Here is a 22353-nt window from a genome sequence, read left to right as displayed (position 1 = left end):
AATGTGCATGTGACTCTTTCGGGACTCACTTTGATCCCTTGCCTTTCTGTGCCAAACAGAGGGACACAAAGAGTAGGAGTAGGTGCTGATAATGTTGGAAAAATACTTCAGGTTTCACTCAGGGCTAATGTTGCACTTCAGGCTGTGGCACTTTTCACCAGGCCAGCTGAAGCCCCCAGCTCATGCAGGAGGCCCCATCGAGCTCGGGTGGCTGCAGCTGGCAGCAGAGCTGAGCACCGGCGCCACACGGAGCGGTGCCCTTGGCTGTGCCCGCTGTCCAGACCAGATGCTGTGCCGAGGATTTGCTGGAGACTCAGAATTTATTGATGAATAAATATGTGGGGCAGGAGGTGCCTTTAAACTAGTTGTCAGCTGAGAGGTGTGAAATCAACTACTGATATCACTGTTATGTTGAACTCATTTCACTTTTGCCATGTCTAAATTGAATGATGTAACTTGTGCGTTTGTAGGACAACCTGTCTGCCCACTCCAGATAACGCAAAGGGCTCTGCCATGTGAAATCCTGGCTTTGGGGAGGAGATGAAGGGGCAGACAGGTGGTGGATATTAGCCATATGCTTTATATACCATATCAGAGAGCTCTGTGCAACAACCCATGCGTAACAGAATAAGGGAACATGAAAAGATTCAGCTTTAATTCGCTCTGGAAGCCATCTCTTGTGTAAGAGGGATGGTCTGGGCCTGTCGACATCCAGCTGGGGAAGCGGGGTGATGTGGGTGTGATCCCATCACGAGCCTCACCGAGCCTCCAGGAGCTACCTGTCTTTAGCTCTGGCATCGCTCCAATCCGAATCCCGTGGCTGGGCTGGAGTGCCACATCTTCTCAGCCTTCCCGGGCTTAAATGGAAACACCTTTATTTTTCTTGAGCGGGGAGGTCAGCTGCTGGTGATCGTAGCTTCAGCTGACAGGGTCCCTGTAGCTTTAGGAGCAAGGAACATTTACATCTTAAACAAAATGTGTCAGCACAGATTACGTTGTTAAAAGAAGTAAGCCTTTGAATCCCCAATACGACAGTCGTAATCCTGCAGTCATTACAACATCAAGCAACAAGTTTGTAAAAGATTTTGGGCTTGATGCTGTTGCTTCGGACGGCTTCAAGCCAGAGCAGCCGAGCTCCATAGGTGGCATGGGGCCACAGCTGCGTCCTGAGCTTCCTTCTGAGGTGCTGAGGTTTCAAAGAGTGGCAGGACGAGGACTCTGATGGGATACTCTGCTTTCCTTTTGCAAGCCCTCGGGATATTTTTGCAATAATGAATTCAGAGAGGAAGTAACATAGCAAATAACTGCCATAACTGCAGGTTTCATGGTATCTTCTGTGCTTTGCTTTGAAAATATAAACTTGAAACTTGACATGTGCCAGGATCACTGTGAATGCAAACTGAATCTGTGTTTAATTCCTCTTTAACATTGGGGTATAAACGAGGAGTATGTGCCCTGGAAATTTTTGTGGCTGCTTGCACAGAAGCAGTAATGGAAGCTCAGCATTGAGATTGATTGATTACTCAGATTATAGAGCAGCAATTGCAGACAGTTTTAGTGTTTAAACACTGCTTGGTATTAAACCACTTTTATAGCAGATTGGAAAGGCAGATGTCCACTTAATCTGTTTGGCTCTTTCAGTGCTGCATAATGCCATGAATGACAACCTTCATCAGCAAATTGGAAACCTTCAGCTGCATGATCCAGTGAAATAGGCTTGGAAGTGAGGGAGAAGCTTGCTCCTCTTAGTGACTCTGCTGGTGAATGCGAGCTTTAACTTCCAGATGACAGGGCTGATTATACATTGATACTAGGATATGATATGTCCTAGGATGTATAGGATACTATGTATCCTGGTTATAAATCAATAATAGGATATTAAGTTTATTTCTTAAAATAGTGTAAGATGGAGAAATTATGTGGGGTATCCTAAACTGTCCCTTTATTTGAATCTTGTGTGTATTCATTTAAAAAAGACAAAAAAGCAGTACTATTGCAGACTGTCCCTCAACATACAGACTATATGTACTGAGATTTTTTGGTCTAATCCAAAAGTAAGTGCCACTTTTATACTACTTCAGCAAATGCCGAAGGACTGCAGTTGGCTGTTACAAACCCAAGCACTTTCCTCTAAATCATGCCTGTAATGAGCATAGAGAGGGGAATAGCACAACACCCTTTGACCTCCACAAAATGGGGTTTCAAAAAACAGGGCCCCATTGGGTCATCAGTGCTAGCTGGACTTGCTGCAGAGCCAGCACAGAGCGGGCTGGGAGCGGTTAACGTCCAGGGGGTGCACGGCTGGGGACAGTTGCTGGAAACTTCTCTTCAGCTTTCTGATGACAAAATGAGGTTTTTCACTCTGAATGCAAATGGCATGCCACTTCAAACTGGCCCTACTGGGAAAGTAATGAAGAAAATGCCACATTGTCTGTGAAGACAAGCTGTGGCTTGTCCAGAGGGTCGCCTTTGGCTCCCAGCGCCATTTGCTGCCTGCCTGAAGCCTGCGGCTGCCGAGCCAGTGCATATGATGAGTGGTAGTGTCCCTGGTGTGTGCAATGAGGGGCAATGTCCCCAGGGCCTGGTGGCTGCTCGCACCATGGGCGGTGGGGTAGGTGGGACAGACCTGTCCCTCTTTCTGCCCCTCCATGGCCTGCAGTGGAAGGTAGAGTGACCTCCAAGGCAGATTTCAGGAATATTAGACTTGCAAAGTGTGGCCTAGCCTTTCTTTTTAAAAAATTGTAAACAGGCTCATGAAGGAAACGCTGTTTGAGCAGAAAATAAAGAGCGAGTCCTGGCTTCCCAGCAGGCTTCCCAGTGGATGAGGCTGTTGGCAGAACCTCCTGACTCTGCTCTCACCCCAGTAATTGAAAACTGAGGCGTTATCCTGCAGCTTTGCACTGCATTTTGGTGGGTTTATGTCACTTTTTTGGTGTTCTTCCTCATGACTGTTCATTTTTTCCCCTTCAAACTAATTTTAAAATAATGAAATGGAGGCTTGTTAAGCCTTTCAGTTGCATAATGTGCTGTATCTGAGCCATAAGCCAGTAGTAATCTGCTCTCCCAGCCCATTGGAGGGTTCCCCAGGGGACTGCAGCAGAGACCTATGTGTACTTATATGTAATTAATGGAAGAAAGTCAACCCCTGCCAGGAGCTGGACCAAGGGCCTTTGGTCTCCAGAATGGCCGATGCTCTGTCAGGCTGTTAGGTGAGCAATTTCAGCACAGCAAACTCTTGGGGAACCAGTTTCTCTTGATAACCCCATTTTTCTGCAAGTGGAATGCAGGTGTGTGTTTCACTGGATGAGTATCATTACTTTTCATGGGATGTGTCTAATATGGACTAATTTAAAAAAAAAAAAAATAAATTAAATGAGCTGATATACTAGTAAAGTTGCAAAACCATTCTGTATTGTCTTGCTGTGGCAGATCTGAATTTCTTGCCGTATGGTCTCCCTAAGCAGAGTCTTTACACCTCCCCTCTTTGCCCTTGGATTTTTTTAAGCTTCCAGAACCTGGAGAGGTGAGCAGGTTTGTGCAAGGTCAAGTCTGTTGAACAGCTGATGTCCATAGCACTTACGCTGATGAAACCCCTTTTTGCTTGTTTCATTTCTGAGCGCGGAGTGACTCTTTTACTGAAGCAAACAGAACAGGGACTAAGCGGCTTTCTAATGCCATCAGCGTAGCAACTTTTTTATTGCTTGCCGAGAAAAACCTGTGGTTTGAATTACACTTTTATTATTAATCTGGGGTTAGCCTTGTAAAGTGCAATTGCTTTGGACATATCTACAATGAAACCTTAAGAGAATTTGTCCATTTGATTGACATCTCTGTGGAGCAGATTATGTGCTACATTTTTGAAGTAGAACTGTCGGAAATAAGGTGCAGATAATTGGAATACATTCCTGCTTTATCTAGAATAACTCAGAGTTCACAGGTTACTTATCCACTGTGTCCACTGTTTTTGCCAACACTTAAGCATGTTAAGTAGCATGAAGAAGCCAGTGCTGAATTGGTTGCTTCTGTAAAACATTACTTAAAAGCTGTTCTTGTGATACTTGAAAACTTTACTGAATTGATAACTTATAAAACGTCTGTTCTTTCCATTCACTCCATAAGGTACAGGTTTAGCAAGGAAACAGCAAAGTTGTTCTAACATCCAGAAATAAAATATCATTAGCAGCCGTTTTGTGGACTCAGTTTGTATCAGTTTAATTCTCTTTCTTTTACCCTTCTCCTGGGGCAGCTTCCTCTGTATGTCTTAGCCCTCAGCTGAGAGTCTAGTTATCAAGTGTGATAGAAAAGTTGGTATCAAATCTAAATCTCTCTGTACCTGTGTAGGCTGTCAGTTGAGTACATTTTATAGTGTTCCCTTTTATTGAAACAGGTAGATCTCAAGAGTTCTAATGACACTGAGGAGTAGTATGAGTTGCTGGCCACACCAGCTTTCAAGATACAAAACTACAAAGTAAGACGATGAGCAAGAGTTGCTTCCCCAAACAGAATCACCCCATAAATATTTTTGATAAGTAGGAAAATAGAAGAAGTATGGATGTGGCTATTCATAAGTTACAATCCAAGGAAGACTGCTGTGCTAGCACTGTCCTTCTTGGTTGATACCTCCAGCCACAGGCCTGCAGAAGACTGTGAGATTGCTTTTTGATATGCGGTGATGTGTGTCGGACTGAGATGTACTTTTCCTACCATGCCAAAGAAACATGGTCCTCAAGCTGGAGACCTTTCTCTGATAAGGGATTTAAGAGTAAAGCAGAGTGTTTGGTTTTTGAGTTTGAAGTATGAGAAGTTTACCTTTCTTTTTCTTCTTCCCTTCCTCACCTCCCAAGCCAGGTGATGTGTTTTCTCACTCAGTAGGTAATTACACTTGCTAACTTCCATTTCTCTGTGAGACAAATATACATATAAAAGTGCCAACAAGGTAAAAGAAAGTGTGTAAATTAAATACCATGATCCTGAAAAAAATATGGATTTGGTCTGTTTTGTCTGCTCTGCATTCACGTTTCTCACTTTCAGGAGACGGCTTAGGTGTGTAGCCAGATTCCTGGCAGCAGGGCAGTGATCTGTAGCATATTAGAAGCATATCAGGAAAGTGAGGAAAAAAGAAATAGAAAGGGAACTTGACAGACCCCTTTCTGGTTTCTGCTTAGTACCTCCACGTTTTGTGCTGTATTGTAAGCAGTGCTTTAGCAATAATACAGACAAAGCCTAACAAAGAGACTTGCTTGCTGGCAGAAAGTTGCTTAAAATAACTTACCGAGGATAAAGAGGCTGCCCAGGTCAATAATGCTGTGAAATCCTCAATGTGTAACAGCTCCAGGAGGTTTTGTAGGCATATGGATTTTTAAAAGCTTTAGACCGTTGATAAGGCAGTAAAGACCATACAATGCTGCTGACCTTGTATAGATGGTGCTGGGACAGTTTTATGAGGATTTGGAGTCTGGCTATAGAAATACTGAAATCTTTATTCCCTTCAGCAGAACTGTGATTTAAAGTATGAATGCAAGAAAGAAAGGGTTGTTCTTTGTTAACAGATGCTTAATACCATTAAGAGTCTTTGTTGTATTTTACTCTTCAGTCAGATCTATGACTGTTAAAAATGCTGTCAAACAACTTACCTGGTTTGCTTTCCTTTAAATCAAGGGAAGCTAGTTTATCCAGTACAGTGTAATTTATCCCTACCTTCATTATGAATGTAATTCTTCTGGCTCTAGTTTTATGTAGCATGATTTTTAAAGCATCAGCTGAAGGTAATCAATATGAAGTTCATTTCAGCTGATAACTGTGAGAGATTATGTTAACAATTCACTTCCTTCGATTAAAGCAGCTGCTTTCCTGACCGTGCTTTAAACCAAAAAAATTGTAATGTACTGTTTCGAGGTGGTCCCTTAACATAATTCCATTTGAAACTTTTATTTTGAGAAATTCCTATATGTTCATCTCCAGAGTTGTCTGGCCCACGTTCTGCCCCATCCATGTGCACAGCTCATGGGGAGTGGGTAGCACAGGGGAAAGGGGCAGGAGCTGGGGTTGTGGTGGGGTAGGGAATATCTGTAGAAAATCAGGTGTCAGCCTTTCCACTACTCATAGAGTAACTCTTTTATTTTAGTGTACCTTATACTATGCAGTTTCAGCTTGATGCTTTCTGTGTACGTTTGTGGGTTTTTTTAAGAGCAGCCGTAAGTGAGATGATTCTTTTCGGGAATATAAATGCAGATTAATAGTTACGGTGTGCAGAAGTGTCTTGCAGTAGGTACGGAGTCTCACAGCAGGCTGTCTCACCCAGGCTCTGCCCTGTTTTCTCTTGTTGTGCAGTTGACATGGGATCAGCCAGCTGACTGTGTGGGGAGAAATTCCTAACAATATAGTTCAAATTATTTTTCAGTGGTTCTGCTCAGTATATCCACCTAGTTTATGGATGCAACCCTGGTCTACATTTGTCCTCAGAAGAAATTGTCCCTTTGGTTCCCTTGTCCAGTCCAGTGCTGCACTGCAAGCCCCAGGGAGCTGCCAGGAGAATCAAAGATTAATGGAGGGCAGGAGGGACAATCCTTCCTTCATGCCTCAGCCCCACCTGGCTAGGAAGGTGGCTGGTGCTGCTGGCAGGGTGCTGTGTTCCCCCTCATCCCAACCTATCTGTCATCGTTTGCTGGGGAGTCAGGCGGGCTTGGATCAGGGCTGCACCAGTTCCTTCTCACCGGTGGAAGGAGGGGAGTCGTGCCTGAAGGGCAGCATACCAGACAGAAGGCTGCTTCTGAAGCCATGTAGCCTGTACAAGCTGCTGTATCTCTGATTTCACTCAACTGCTTTTATAGTAGTAGTTATTAGAGTGATGTTTTATCCCATCTTCAGTAAACTCATCTCTTATCTTTGTATGCATCAAAGAGTATATGAACACCAAGCCTTTGTAGCAAAAATTCAGTTAGGTAAGACAGGATCAGAGTGCCGAATCAAACAACTTAATATTGTCGACCAGTGAGGTAAGTGGGTGTTAGACTAGTTGGCACTTGGAAACAGCCATAAAGTCATCTTTGTTGTCTTACTGTTTAAGCATCTGGGGTACGAAGAACTATCTCACAAGGATGTACCTGGTCTCTCAATGATTTCCGTATTTGCTCTCTGTTTGAGAAGACTATATCAGTGGAAAGAGTAGCAGTGATACCATTTATCCTTTGGCTGCAGAGATTATGACTTCTGGCCTAATTTAACCAGTGCTTCTTCTGCCAGAGGACACACTGATCCTCTAGCTCTGTGCCTCCAGCCATCACCCAACAAGTTGGAAGTAGTTAACTGAATAAATGAAGTTGCGACTGTTTCCATGGACTGAAGAAAGGAGTCAGCACGGGCAGCATATTCAGCTGTCTTTCAGAAAGTTCACAACTGATCTACAGTTCACTTTGCATTTTGCATCATTAGACAGTACCAGTCTTGCTCAGAAAATCTTCTCTGTCAGCACCCAAAGTAGTATAAAGATGGTGATTTTGGGTTTCTGTTTGTTGTTTTTTTGGGGTTTTTTGTTTTGTTTTGTTGTTTTTTGTTTGTTTGTTTTTTTTTTTTTTAAGATTTTTGTTCAAAGGACAATTCTTTCCTCTCATGTTGAGTGTGCAGCCTGCATATTCTGTTGTAATGAAACTGAGGGGCCTGGTACAAAGGTGTTTCGTTACAGCATGCTTGAAACTTATTTAAGCTCTACGTTCCTTAAGTAAAAATCTAGTGTACCTGGGGTATGAATGTGTTACCACCAACATTCATCTGAGTTCTAGAGGATCCGTGATTTCTCTTCATTTCGAGCAGTTTATGACCATCTTCTGAAGCAGGTTGCATGTGTTTTTATGGGAGAGAGGGAAGTTCCTTTAGCTAATTTCTATAGTAGCACACAATTTTAGAAAAATCAAACAGATCTCAGATCCACCCGTGGCCGTTTTTCCACCTGTGGGGAGTTTTGGTGAGATGTCACCAAGAGTTTGCTGGCTGCAAGTGGCAAACAGGAGTGTCCACTGAGAGATTCACAGACCTTGTTTTTCAATTAATGAGTCCTGTTTATGCATTCAAGAATTGGAAATGCTCACTCCTTAAGCTGCAAAGTCTTCCTCCCTCATTTCTGGCAAACTTCAGTTGCCATACATAACCTTTGTTAGTAATATTTAGTTGGTGCTTAATGTAACTTTAATAATATAGTTGTTTTATATTTAATTTCCCTGTTTATGCAAAAGGAATGTAATTTATTGAGGCAGTTTATTGCCAATTCTTGCTACTAATGGCAAAAATATCTCAATTTAAGTGATTTCATGTTAGTTGATTCTGCGATCCTCACATGGGGTTATTTCGTTGAAATCCACGGACTGGAAAGAAATCAATATGGGGCTTTTGAAAGTGGCGGAGGTTTGCAGTTCTCCTGCTACGATTGATTACAGCTGCTTTTGTAGGGCTTTAAAAAGAACAATCTGTATTAAAAACATCATTCTTTGGTATGAGCTCAAACAGCTCCAAATAGGTTTCCATGGGGGCTGCCCTGCAATTTGACCACTTGAAGGGACGGCAGTAATCACCAGTGGGCCAGGGCAGCGAGGCAGAGGGAAGGCTATTAGGTGGGCAGTTATTGGCATGCATGCCAAAGAGGTTACCCTGGCAGCTTTAATCATTCAGCCGCATTCTCAAGAGGAGAGAGGAAAATATAAGTGTTAGTTCTTCTGATTGATTAGGAAAAAGGGTCAGTAAAGCATGAAAGGAGGGGGGAGGTATGTGTGGAAGAGCCAGTGTGTGTTAGATTTAAAAGCACTGACTGGGGCAGGTACAAGTAGTTATGACCTCTGTACCAACAGCTACTTGCACCTCCTGTTACTGTCAGGCTTGTGACTGGTGATTCAAAGACAGGCTAACCTCTTTATTCAGCATTTTCAAAGGGGCACATTTAGCTTCTTGGTCACGGCTGTGCCTTAAATTTAACCTGTCTGCACATGGGCTGATGTGTCTTTAAAAAACTTATGAACATTTTGAGCTGTGACAACTATTTGCATGGTGGTTTTGATCCTGTTTTTGGTTAAACCAATGGGTGCTTCTTGGAAAACGTGCAGAAAATTGCTAGGCTAATTGAGATAAATCAATCTGTGATGCACATTGCTGGCTGCTGGCTTCTGATGCTGTTTCGCCTGCACATTGCCCTTTAAGTCTGGAGTGGTGCTTCGGCAGCTGATTCAGCTATAGTAGCCCTTCTAAAATAGTTTCCCTGTTGTATCGTGCCTACGTCAAAAGCACAGTTGAAGAGTAAACTGTTCTTTGCACCGATTGGTGGCTTGGCATGAAAGCAGAAGGGGCTTTGAATCTTTTAATTTTGGGATTCCCGGAGAAACTTTGGTATTAAACTTCTGCTTTTACATGGGAAATGAGAGTTGCTGTGTACTGTACCCTGACTGTTAAGCAGTCTTGAGGTTTTCAAGGTAAAGGAGACAACTAAACTGCAGTGTTCAGTTCTGAGTTTCACTTGGAAAGAGAGAAAGACCCATTAGTGCAGAGTTAGGGAACGCGATGCATTTTCAAATTGGGGGGTTCATGTAAACAGCACAGCAGGACTTTTTGCTTGGGTTGGTGTATCAGATTTACTCTGGCGTCTGTCATTCTTAAGTAACCATTTTTGAGTTGGAGTAAGTGTAAGTGGTCAAAGGGTGAGCAGGGTCCCTTGGTGCTAACCTGTAGTCTGTGCGGAGGTGATCTGACCATGCAGCTCCCTGGCTGTAGGTCTGGGGGAGGACCAATGGGGCTGATCCCCTCTTGAGTGTGGGCTTTCAGCATGAATTGCTGTGGAACCACAAGAAGCTTTCATTGCTGGAGAAAGAAAACAAGATGCTGCAGTTTCATATCCTGTGATCCAGGTAGCTTTTATTTACTCAGTTGTGAGATGAGGCTGAGGGAGTTCTTCTGAGGAGACTGCCCAGGTGAAGAACTGCTCTTCACTGGGCTGTAGCAGTGGCAAAGATCCACAGAGGTAAAGGTTTGTTGTTCCAGAAAGTTCTGTATAACCGAATGAAGATGTAGGCATCTTCTGCAGGGTAGATGATTAAGGCATCTTTTGTAGGGGCACACCCAACTATGGCCTCACTCAGCTATCAGTCCTTTAATACTACTTCATGTGGGCTTGAGCCTAGTTGGATAGCCTAGGAGGGCTGTTGGGTAGCTGATGATGATCTCTTTTTGTTCACTTACTAAATATCTGTTGTTGCTGGAGAGCGTGGAGCGAGTTGTTTGATCTGTCCTTCATCACAAATTGTGCTATTGGTACTTGTGTGTAAGGATAAAAGCCTTGCATGATCTTGTTGCCATGCTTGCTCACCTCCCTCCTGCACCTCATACAGCAACCTCTGTCCCACCCTGGGCAACAAAGTTTCTGGACAAGCGATTGGGATAATAGACTAAAATTTGTCCCCTGTATGCATCTAGTACATAAATGATGCACAACTGCAAGTCAGGCTCTTATTCCATTGGAATTTACCTCAAGCAGTTGAGAATTTTAGAGGACGTTTCTCTTTCTCCTCAAGGCAGGACAAGCCTCAGCTCCAAAACTGTAAGCAGGCCAAAGACTCACTACACAGATCGGTGAGCCTTTATAATGGGAAGAAAAATATTTTCATATAAGCTTGAACAAGTTCTCCCATTATCATTTTAAGTTCTGTTATCACATAATGTACCATACAGCATGTAATTACACATTAGGGAATATTTCTGAAGGCACAGATGACTGTTAGAAAACAGGCACACAAGTTTCTATGACTTCATGAAGATTGTGAACTTAAATCTGTCAACTGCAGCACAGTAATTTCTTTGGTGTGTGGCTGCAAGTGAACAGTAGTTGACGTGGTGGTGGCTTGTTGGTGTCTCCTTACCCCGGAGGGCTCTTTGCCTTGGAGCGTTTCCCTGTGAGCACCATGGATGTGGCGTATTTTCAGTCTTGCAAGCCATGACATAGGCTGCTGAAAAGTCTGACACCAGCAAGAGTTTTATTAATGCTGTCCCTGTCAAATAAGCCTCTGTTTTGGTAATTAGTCTGGCATAACAGACTGTGCACATCTTAAAAGCCAGCATATTTTGACTCTTGGCCCTGACAAAAGGCAATCTCTGTAAATCAGGTCTTTTGGTAGACTCCTCTATTGTTGAACGCTAGCAGGAGTAGAAGCAGTTTGCAGTGCTTGTGTTTATTTTGGGCTCTCCGCTTTTCCTCAGCAGCCACGAGCGGTCAAACCCTTTCTTTATCTGTCGTGAGAGATTGGAGGCCTAAAGCTATAGCTTTGTGCAGCATCAGGAAGTTCGTCTACATGAGGTACAGGGAGCGTGAATAATCTTTCTGGCATGCGCTCCAGCGGCAGCAGCAGCTCTGTACTGCACCAGACAGGGTCTCAGCCTGCCGCGGTGCTGCCGGCACCAGCGCTGTCCCCACAGGCAAACACCTGACTTACAGCACTGGAAGGGACACCTGTACAAAGCCGATTTCCTCTTACCCCTTACCTGAAGGGCAGAAAATGTCTTCTATGTTATTTTCAAAAATACCTTTGGAAATGAGCCCTCCAGAATGAGTCACAGCAATCAAAACTTGTTATTTAATTGACCAAAGCCAGCAGTGGGGGAGGCATTGCCTTTCATAAATTTGGTCCAGACAGTTCCCATCGCAAGGCTGGTTTTCACATTGGGCACATGGATGGAGCAGGAGAACTGGCACAGAAAGACAGCCGCTTTGGGGAGCGTTTGGAGGGATTTAAGCTGTTCTGAGGTAAAATTGGGAGATGGTAACAGTGTCAAAGTGATTCAGGGGAAATGAGCAATGCAGATGTTAGTTTCTGTGTGAAACCCTTGCTCTCAAACTTGCAAAATTCAATCTGGAGCCTGTTGTTACGGAAATAATATTTTTGCTGTGATCACAGTTACCCAGACCATGGTGTAGGGCAGTTTTCCTGCAGCCAGTACCAGCACCATTAACAGCACCATTGTGCAGGCAGTATGGTTTCTCCAAGGAAGAGAATGGGGAGTCCTTAGAGCATTGTGCATAAATTACATCCCTAATTATTAGCATCTTATTTCTCAAAAAATCCCACAACTGCCCATCACTGTGCCTCCCGCTGCCACTTCTGCCGAAGGCCCTGCCGCAGTTGGCACAGTGCAATCAAGTAGGGTTTGCTGGGAAGAGTTTGGCCTGTGAGTCCTTAAAAGCAGCACCACCACCTTGAAAGGAAACGGTGGGAACTAATTCTTTCCTTCCCTTCTGTGCCCAGCTGTAGGACATATCGGTGAAAGGAAAGCAAGACATCTGCCTCATGACATAAAATCCTACTTCAAAATGACGTGGTTTTGACAGGGTACATGTGGGCAGTGTAGGGATGGTAAAGCAGGTGAACCTGCTTTAGCAGGTAGGTTGGACTAGATGATCTCCAGAGGTCCCTGCCAACTCCAACCATTCTGTGATTCTGATGCGCAGACTGAAGGAGGTCAATGAACAGTGGCAGGTGCTGGGGAACCAGTAACACAGCTGGAAATGGAAGGTGGATACTCTTCTGCTTATCACGTTTCTCTGGGAAAACCTAGTGCTTTGAGGTGTAAATCTCATTTTCAGGTTTTGCACTTTATAGAGGTTTTGTGGGGGCTTTTTTGTTGTTTTTGGTTTTTGTTGTTGTTTTGGTTTCTTGTTTGTTTGGTTTGGTTTTGTTTTTTTTTTGTCTAAAATCATGACTCATTTCTGGACAAGGTTAATGAGGTTTTAAGTGGACATTGTCACCTGTGAAATAGCTTTCCGGGTGTCATGAGGGAAGGCAAAGAAGTGGCAAACAATGATTGCAAGATGCCTGCTGGCTTTGTAATCATCAATGCTGAGGTCTGTTGCAACTAACTCCTGTTAGGTGGCAGACCATAGTTCCTTTTGCAGGAAGCCTAGGGGGAAATACGGCTTCTCCTTCACACAACTGACTTTTCTTCTGCCTTCAGTGGGAGTCTCTGCAATGGCTGTCAGGCTTTAGATGAATGCATTCAGGTAGTTAGCTTTCAAAAAAATTGAGTGTATATGAGGAATGCATCACTTCAGTGAGTTCAGACTCACCATCTGAACAGGCACTATCTGTTAGTAGAAGGGGAAAATCTGTTTTCTTCCTCCTTCTTACTTATAAGATCTCCACTTAATCAACAGCTGTAATGCTTGCAAATTTTCATAGCCTTCTGGCTTAGATATTTGGGATATAACATCACTTTAAAAATATTAGTCTCTGGTTCTGTGCATACTAAATGAGTTACATCTAAAAGACTTCCATCTGGGGAAAAAGGGAGCAATGTACCATTAATAACCCAGCTGCAAACCTCAAATTCTCTGTCCCCTACATATACCCAAAAAGGCAGAGAACAGAAATTTGAGTGCATCTGTAAGTAATAAAATGTTTCCTTCCATATGTCAATTACTCAATGCTCTTCCGTTTGAGTTTCAAACAGCCACGACAGCCGCGTCAGATATTACTTCTTCGCTGCTCATCACACCAGCTTTCTTGGCTTCATCCACGTGGCATAAAAGTCTTTAATGTCTTACTCCTAAATCACCCCCACATAATGGGAGGATTGACTGTAACGGCAGCACTGGAAAAGGGAATTGCTATGACAAGGCACTTTGTAATTTTATTTTTTTTTAATGAAGTGTGCCATACTTTCTCAACCCTCCTATTGTCTGAAGATTGTTTTCAATTTTTTGCCATTGTAATTTTTATGAATGATTTATGCCTTTCATGAGATGATGTGTCAAAAAAACCCTTTTTTGCTTTGTTTCTTCTCATTTAGTGTCAGAATGAGGGTTTTTTTAGTTATATCCTGGAGGATCTAAATTTATTAAATTAAAAATATTTTAAAATGCAAGCTTCAGTAAAATAAATACTTTGACATTTCAAATTCAGCATATATCTGGTATGGGAATATCTCTTATTTAGTACTTAATGGGTGCTAATCTACACTGCATCCAGGAGATTTAGATTTATGCCAGTGTAGTCAATGACCAGACAGGAATCGGTGATCATTGGCATGTAGCATGTGAAGTATTTAGGTCACAGGATTTTGCAGCGTTATATTCTTGGAATAAAAATGTAAGTGGGATAACAATGACAGATAAGAATGCGATCTTTGTCAATAGGCAACGAGTGGTTTTTATGGCTTCAGGGCCAGATTAGAGGACTGATAACAGAGACATCCGTGCCTGGTGTTCCTGCCGTTTTAATAGATCCGAAAATAAGGCTGCTACATAAAAGTGATGTTGGGGCCCTCATTTCAATCGCTCGCCATAGGAAATAGTCCTTCAAATATCTGGCCTTCATAATAACTAGAAGTAGATATATGGAGTTGGAATTTGCAAACTTTTTTATTTTTCCCCCTAAGCATATTGAAATGCCAGTACAGACCTTTCTCTGTCCCAGGCTACTGACAACAGACTTGTTTTTCCAACTTATCTTTTGTGAACACCCTGGAAGTAGTCCATGGGCCCCCATGGATTCTCAGCTGACAAACGAGAAAATGTTTCTAGAGCAAACATTAAATCAAATTTATTTTTGAATAGCATAAAATTGCAAAGCATGGCTTCAGTGCTTGATACTCACTTAAGCACCATGAAGTATTCGTTTATTTTCGTTAACTGTCTCTCATTTTCCTAAGCTTAATCTTCATGGAATTATTTTGAATGGCTGTACATTTTTTGTTAACTGTTGGGCTTTTCTTTTTATTTGAAACCTTAAGGCAATTTTCATTCCAAGTGGCATGAAGCAGCTACATGCTTCTGAGTAAGTGGGAAAAGAGATGCAAGCTCTTGGGTATAGAGGGGGTGCCCCTACTTTAAGTCTACTAGCCAGTTCAGGAAGAAAGTCTGTTTGGAGACAGTGCAATGCATTTATTTATGAAAATGCCTTGGGATTCTTAAGCTTGAGTATGCTTGTTTGTGCCTTTGGTTTGAGAGGGTGCTTGTGTCTGCCCAAGTTCTACTAGACAAGAATCATTCATACTGGAAATGGTCTGAAACAAGGGGTTCTGGCCAGAGAGGCTGCAGAGCATCTTCCTCAGATGGAGCTTGATGTCTGATCAGAATGCATTTGGGGTTCACTGTACCATATATTAATATTTCTCCCTAGAATAAATATTGTACTGGATCTATAAGACTGTGGGGGATAGTTCTCCCGTTCTGGTGGAGTTGTGCCATCCACAATACTAGATATTAGATAATATTTCACATTGTATCCTTTGCATCCGTAGAATAAAATACTATGGGTACTCAAATTGCTGCTGAAAACTACCCAGGCTTTTCTTCCCTTACTGTTCCACTGTTTTCAGTTGGTTTCAGTCTTGAGAACATCTCAGCATAGCTAGAAATGGAAGCTTTTGGCTGCCAAAAAGCCATAATTCATTGAGAGAAAGGGTGTGAATATGATGGCGGAGAGCCTGGCTGACCAGGCGCTTGCAGCTTGGGCTGGGCTGGGTCAGCTGCTCAGCTGCCCACAAAAGCTGAACATTTAGAAGAACTGTCAGGATAATTTCTGCCTTCTCTGACTCCTGTGAGGCTGGAAAGAGCAAGAAAATGAGGTCATTTGTTTTGGAGGGGCGTTGTTTTGAGTTTTTGTTTGATTTTGGAATTCTACTGAGTTTGCTTATGATGTAGACAGAAATGGGATATGGCCAGGGAATAAACTGGTAAATTCATATTTGTATTCTATAATAAAAGTTCCGGGCATGGATGTGTGATGCTTCTGTTCTCATGCAGACTAATTTTCATTCACTAATTTTCATTCATTTCATATTTGCAAACTGAAGCTGTTTCTCACTCTTGCCAAATGTAACTGGCAATTTCCTTTGTTAGGAAATTTCTCCCAGTAGGTCTTCAAATTTTTTTCCCAGCTTGGCTTTGGGTAATATTTACTACCTCTGATACCTTTTGAGTATTGTATGCCTTTTCTATACTCATGGTCAGCCACCTGCATTTCCTTTTAAATATGTTTTTTCCTGACCGATATTGAGGAGTGGGCCTGTTCTGTACCGTGATTGTGGCTGAAAGTAAAATGGGGTGAAGTGGCTTGGTCCCTTGTGGTAGCCTGATCAACAGCAGGATATTTGTCCCATGACAGGGAGTTGTTTTCCTATACGGAAACGGTCTCAGCTGTGTCTTAATTACAATACCACCTATACACCTACTGAGGCACTTCAGGCCTTCCTTTGGAGACATCTTTTAAAGGAATTAAGTCATTTGCTGGTGACCAGTCATCATCTTGAATTTCTGCTTTGGCCTGCAGCCAGTTCCGGGCAGACCGTGTGAACTAGCAGCAGCAGCTGAGAGCAGGCCTTTTGTAAGCCTGTCTTAAAAACAGGGCATTTTTTTCCCCACATATCCCACAGGTAAAAGCTACCATAGCAAGAGTACACTTTGACCAAGTATCATGTTGTTTCTCTTTTCCTCTTTAGAAGAAAAACAGGATAACATTGTTTTAGTTCAGAGCTGTTCAGGAAAGTTTCAGGTACCCCCAGCACAAAGGTCTTTTTCTCCAAAAAACTGTAGTAATAAGGATAGCCTTTCTGCTTTCCATGAAGAATACTTTTTTAAATTTTAGATCAAACTGAAGAGCAGTCTTCTGCTGCAAAGAAGCTTATAAGGTTGGAACAGGAATCCATTGTCAAAAGCCTCTTAAAAAATCACAAATGTCTTCAACATTATTCTTTAGATCTGCAGGAAAAAATTTACCTCAGAAAGTCAGATGTAGGTCTTTGCATACAGGAATTGCCCATTTCACAGTTTGGCATGTCTTTAGGAAAGCTGCAGTGAATGTTGGATGGAATAAAATGGGCAATCAGTGTCGAGCAGTAAAAAGTAAGGTGGAAACCCTTGGGACTCAGAGTAGCAGGTTTAGGTGAATATATGAGATAAAGAAAAGACTCAATTTGGTATTGTATTGCTTTTTGACTTGAAACTCCATTTGCAACTGTCCTACTTTTTTTCAACAAGTCATAGCAAATGGATGTTCACAGAAATGCTGGTAAAAGTAACAGTAGTTAATAGCAGCAGGTACCTGCTCAGTCATCAGAGCTCCAGCGCGCCTGTAAGAAAGTGTGTGCTCTGTTGAGAAAGTGCAAGTTGCTGTGGGGGAAGGTCATGTCTAGTCTCCCAAAGCCTGGATTGTCAGTCTAAAACCATGACTGATACCTTGTTCTATTATCAGCACATTTGAGCAGGATCTCTCTTTAGTGGGTAAATACTTGCAAACATAAAAATGTAGTGAAAGTCACAAGAAGCCAACTTTTTAGCCTGTATTTTAGGAGATACACGTTCATTTTGGAATCAAAGCATCTTGCCTGACCACAGTTTAGGAGATGAGTTACCTAATCTGTCTGGAAATGTCATAATCCTTAATCGACAGCACTGTCTCGGAAACGTTTGTATTCTGTAGCGCCAGTTGTTCATTCTAACTTGTAAAAGGTTTCATGAGGTTTGGCTCAATATATCTCCGAGATGGTTTTTGATATGTGCTCTTGTTGCTTCCCATTTGTAACCAAATGACAGACTTCATGTGACAGCCTATAGATTTGTGTATTTGAGATCTTGACAGAGGACTTCAATCCTTGGATTTGCTTCTTTCTTGTTACAGAAGCTCTGCAGAGTATATAGCAAATCCTATAATATTTATTCATTCATGCATTTAATGAGATGAAGTGTGATTTGAAGGGGGATTGTTTCCTAAAGATTGGGTGATTTCTTAGTTTTCGTTGTGTAGCCTCAGATGTTTTTTATGTTGTAATTTTTACAAATTTCTTTAACAAGTTAGATGAATGTGTTGTATAAACTGAAGGGATAAGCTCTTCAGTGTGCCATCATCAGCTTTGGAAATAGGAGCGAAGATTAAGAAGCTGCTACGCTAGAGAACTGTTATATTTTTAACCATTCCTTCTTATCTGTTTTCCAGAGAGCAGATTTGACCTCTGATAAAGATTTATACCTTGACAACAGCTCTGTTGAAGAAGCATCAGGCGTCTATCCAATTGATGATGATGATTATTCTTCTGGGTCAGGTTCAGGTGAGACAACATGTCACAATTGATTTTAAAGTGTAAGAACTAATGCAATTATTTGAGGAAAAGCTGTGCAGTTTTCCTTTATAAGCTGGAGATGATACTTTCAGTGAGTACCATGAGGACTTGGCTCTCTATTTACAGAGCAGTGAGCATCCCTGTGGGCTGAGTTTTAAATATTAACTTTTTGCTCTTTCCCCTTACTCCTTAGTTGCATCATTTCACTGTGTTATTTTCTCTCTGCTGTCCCTCTGGTTTCTGTGTAGATCTCTCTGGAGTTCACAAATAAGGATTAGAGAAGACTTAGTTCTCCCATAGCATAATGCTAATTTAGTAGTCTGTAAGAAAACACAGCAGCAGCAAACTTGTTTTCTCTTACATGCATTCAGGTTCATGTAAACATGGTGTTCACTTCTTTTTTGCTGTTGTTTTTTTAAAATTTGAAAGTCTATATACTGCCAAAAGCATGATGGTTTTCTCTGATGTAATTACAACCATATAGTGAATAAAGAAATTCATAAACACAGCATACTGAGTTTTCAGACTTAAACAGTCATTAGAGGCAGGTAGTGAGCTCATCATTTGTCAAAAACTGTCAATGAAACCTCATTAATAATTTCTTTTAGAAAAGCTCTTTGTGGTGAGTCTTTTAGACTGGCTGGGAAGTTCCAGCCTTTAAAAGTTAAGTGCAGGATTTTATGGTAGTTCTGGAAGAGAAACTTCCTTATTGTTGTGAGCATTTGCTGAGCTGTTGTGGAAATCCCATTTATTTTCCAAATGTGCTACTTATTTGTTTGTTATTGCACTTCTTGTCATCTGTCTTTTGATGTTTATATGTACTTGTGTATTTTTAAAGGGCGAGCCTTGTCTTTGTTATCTTGTAAGCCACAGCTGTCATTTTTTCAGATTATTTTTTGGTTTTTCTTTCTTTATGGAGCTTCAAAGATATGTTAAAATGAAGTCTACAGAGGTCTGATTGTGCTGCTAGGTAAATCCAGGCCCATCAGTGATTGGCACCTGGGTAATACCCTGCATTTTGGGAGTCCTCCACAGGGACAGTTTAATGTTCCAATGTGATCAGAGGCTTAACTGAACATCCTTGCTGTAGACTGAGGGGAAATTTAACATTTCGTTTGGGAAAAAAAAAAAAGTCTGTAATTTCATCCAGTTTCTAGGACTAAGAAAAAGTCTGATGTTTGAGAAAACTGTGCGCTTTCAGTCACCATCCCATTCTGTCATGTCTTCAGATGCTGTTGACTTTGTAACTTCAGAACAGGAGATGGGTTGACAAAAAATAGCAGTATGGAGAATGATCTGTTTTGGTTTTTATTTCGTCTCTCTCTGGAGTTTGGCTGTTTCTAGTATGGATGATTCAAAATACAGCCCTGCTTTTGAAGTGAGAAGGACTGTAGAAGAACTGACTTCAGATTTTATTAACCCATCCCCATGGTAAAGGTGCAGCCAGGACAGAAAGTACCTCTAGACTTTGCCAACAGTAACACCTTGGCGTTCCTCTGTCTCTTTGCCTGTGCTCAGCCTTGAGCCATGAGTGGAAGTTGAAGTACATAACACGTGCTGATGCTACCTCTGGCAATTTCTCTTTCCTACAAGAAAGCAGGAAAAATCTTACGTAGACTGACACTATCTGGATGCCCCTCCATAGAGTTCATGTGACAGTACCAAAATCTAATTCTTTGGAGCAAGAAGTAGTCTAAATTCAAATAAACTTCTAAGCAATCCGTGAGGCCAGTTTTATTCGCTTTAAAAAAAAACTCAACAGAGAAGCAAATTAGCATGCCCTCTCCCTTTCTACTCCTGTACTTACTGCTGTCTCCACTTTATGAAGTAGAAAATCTCCTGCAAAGGTACCCATGATCAATTTTCCTCACATTATGTTGAATATGTCTCTCTTTACTTGATATGCAGTGATGTAGTGTTCCTAGCAGGAAGAGCCTTCCCACTCAAGAGTGGTTTTCTTGCTATGTGATTCCATTCCAAGCAAATAGATCCAAGATGACAACATGCTGACTTCTTTCCTTGGTATGAAAATTGTTAGCTGCCACCAGGCCTATGGAGATAAACAGGAATTGTCAGCACCACCATTAATGCCCTTGCAGGTCTGCAAGCAGCATTAACATGGACAAGTGTCACTGTAAGCATGACACATTTCAAACTAGAAATTGGCTGAAGGCTTTTTCTAAGGAGAAAAAAAGGTGACGGTGTTGGGTTTTTTTACTTTCCTTTCACAGCCTCTTTATTCTTCATGTGCATTCAGCTACTGATGTTTGTCTGCCCAAGTGTTCAGTCCAAATCATTTGGTCAAGAGTTTCTGAAGGGGCCATGCCTGCTTCCTGATTGTCTTGTATCAACATCAGAAAGTCCATAGTGAATTCATTAGTCCATTGTTTCCTTCTTGCAGTCTCCATCTCTGAGGAGTAAAGGAAGTGGACCTGCTAAGCAGCATGACTACCCTTATGTTAAGGAAAGCCACCATCTCTGTTAGATTTATCTACATGTTCTTTGGAAAACTGTCTAATTCTTGTGCCTTAAGTTAGTCCTGGTAGATAATTCCATGCAATATATATCAGAATCTGAGGCAGATTTTCCTTCCCCTTCTTCTCTTCCCCCCCGTCTAATATTTCTCAGTCAATAGCAGCTTGAGTTGAGAATGTGAGCTCGGGATGAACTAGGTCTAGACTGACATTGTGTCTTAGGACTGTTCTTGTAAGAAAGTTATGATGGTGGGATTGGAGCTCCTCCAAGAAACACAAGAGCAGATCTAACGGGAAGCTGAAGTTCCGCTCCAGGGCCCAAGGGCAGTTTAGAACCCCAGTGGCAGTGTGGTGTGGGGCTGGGTGACAGGTGGTAGCAGGGCTGGGTGACCATGGTTTTGGGGGAGGCATGGGCATGCTCCTAGGTGCTGAACAGGAGCTGGTGCAGGCGCCATGGCCGATGGAGGCTTCTCCAGGCCCCAGTGGCAATGTGCCTGACAGGCACTCCAGATGGGGTGACACCCCCTCTCCTAGTGTGATTCCCCTCTGGTGGGGCAGGAAACACGGCAACTATTCATTTTTCTACTTCCTAAGGTCCCATTCATCTGTGCCTTTCAGCTTGGCTTGGAGCAAGAGCTTCTTCTGTCCACCTGCTACACCAGCCCCAAACATGCTTTATGACATTATCTGTCTTGTTCTCCAGGTCCTTTAACACAAAAACCTAATGATAGTGTTTGAAAGTGTGTTTTTCTTGTACTGGACAGAATCTTCAGTATACATCAGTTCAGTTAAGACTCTTCCTTTTACTTTCTTCAAGTTTTGTTGTTTGTTCTTTTTGATGTTTGTGTCTTGCTTTTCTTTGTTTGTTTGTTCCCTCCTCAGGTGAGGATTGCCAAAGACACAACATCCTTGCGCTGTCCCTATTTATTTCAGCTGCAGTTCCCTGATAGGGCACTAGTGTTATGTTTACAGTGTCATCTCTGGTTGCCTAATGCTGTGTTGATTAAGCGTTGTGTTGGAGGCTTTGCAAGGGGGTTGAGATAAGCCAGCTAAAAATGTGTCATTCTGGTATGTGCCACCTTGATGATAGAGATGAAAGGTGTGAAAGAGATGGTGGATATGTGTGTGCTCACCTTATGACAAGTTTGCTTGTGGTGGTAGTACTCCCAGAGTGTGATGTGCAACAGCAGATGAACCTGATGCCAAAAGATAGGGGGAAATGGTTGGATTTGTTTGGTAGGAAGGGTTATTCATTGGCTGCTTTGCAAGTAGGAGTGCTAACTACTGTAGGCTTTTTGTAGCATACAGTGATTTAAGCTGGCAGAGTCTTGATTTCTTGACAAGTTTCCTCAAGCACCAGGAATGTGAAAGAGCGTTTGCTTTCCTGTCATACAAGGGACAGCTAATAGACACATCGTTGAGGGCTATATTAGATATTTCCAATACTACAGCACAATTTAGAGCTATTTTGACCACTATTAAGACAGCAGTTGGGCATTCTGAAGAGGCTGCAATGGATATGTGATGGTCGAGAGCTCTCAACTCTTTACCACAGAGATGGATATGGGTTTAATTACTACAGGGTTTTTGCGGTGCCCTCTCTAAGAGGGTAGTATCCGTTTGTAGAGGGACTCGCGGCAGTTAGTACCCAGCACCATCACCCAAGCTGACCAAATCCAGAAATCATCTAAAGAGACAGTGATTTTTTTAAGAGGAAGAAGTAAGCTCCAACCATTTCACAGGATTCATCTTAGCAACCTAGTTGGAAGTTTTGCTCATGGTAGTCTGTAGGCTTTTT

The 22353-nt window shown here is 42.2% G+C and overlaps 1 protein-coding gene across 1 annotated transcript in view; it reads left to right on the top strand.

The window, feature by feature from the left end:
• Positions 1-22353, top strand: part of SDC2 (syndecan 2) — a 56836-nt gene that overhangs the window by 28366 nt on the left and 6117 nt on the right. Inside the window, exon 2 of the mRNA XM_082045102.1 lies at positions 17958-18069. Coding sequence (XP_081901228.1) covers positions 17958-18069 — 112 coding nt within the window. The remainder of the gene's footprint in view (positions 1-17957; positions 18070-22353) is intronic.

Source organism: Streptopelia decaocto, assembly GCF_964273445.1.
Source record: "Streptopelia decaocto genome assembly, chromosome: 2".
Taxonomy (NCBI): Eukaryota; Metazoa; Chordata; class Aves; order Columbiformes; family Columbidae; genus Streptopelia; species Streptopelia decaocto.
Note: the sequence above shows the minus strand (reverse complement) of the source record. Positions and strands in the feature narration are given on the sequence as shown.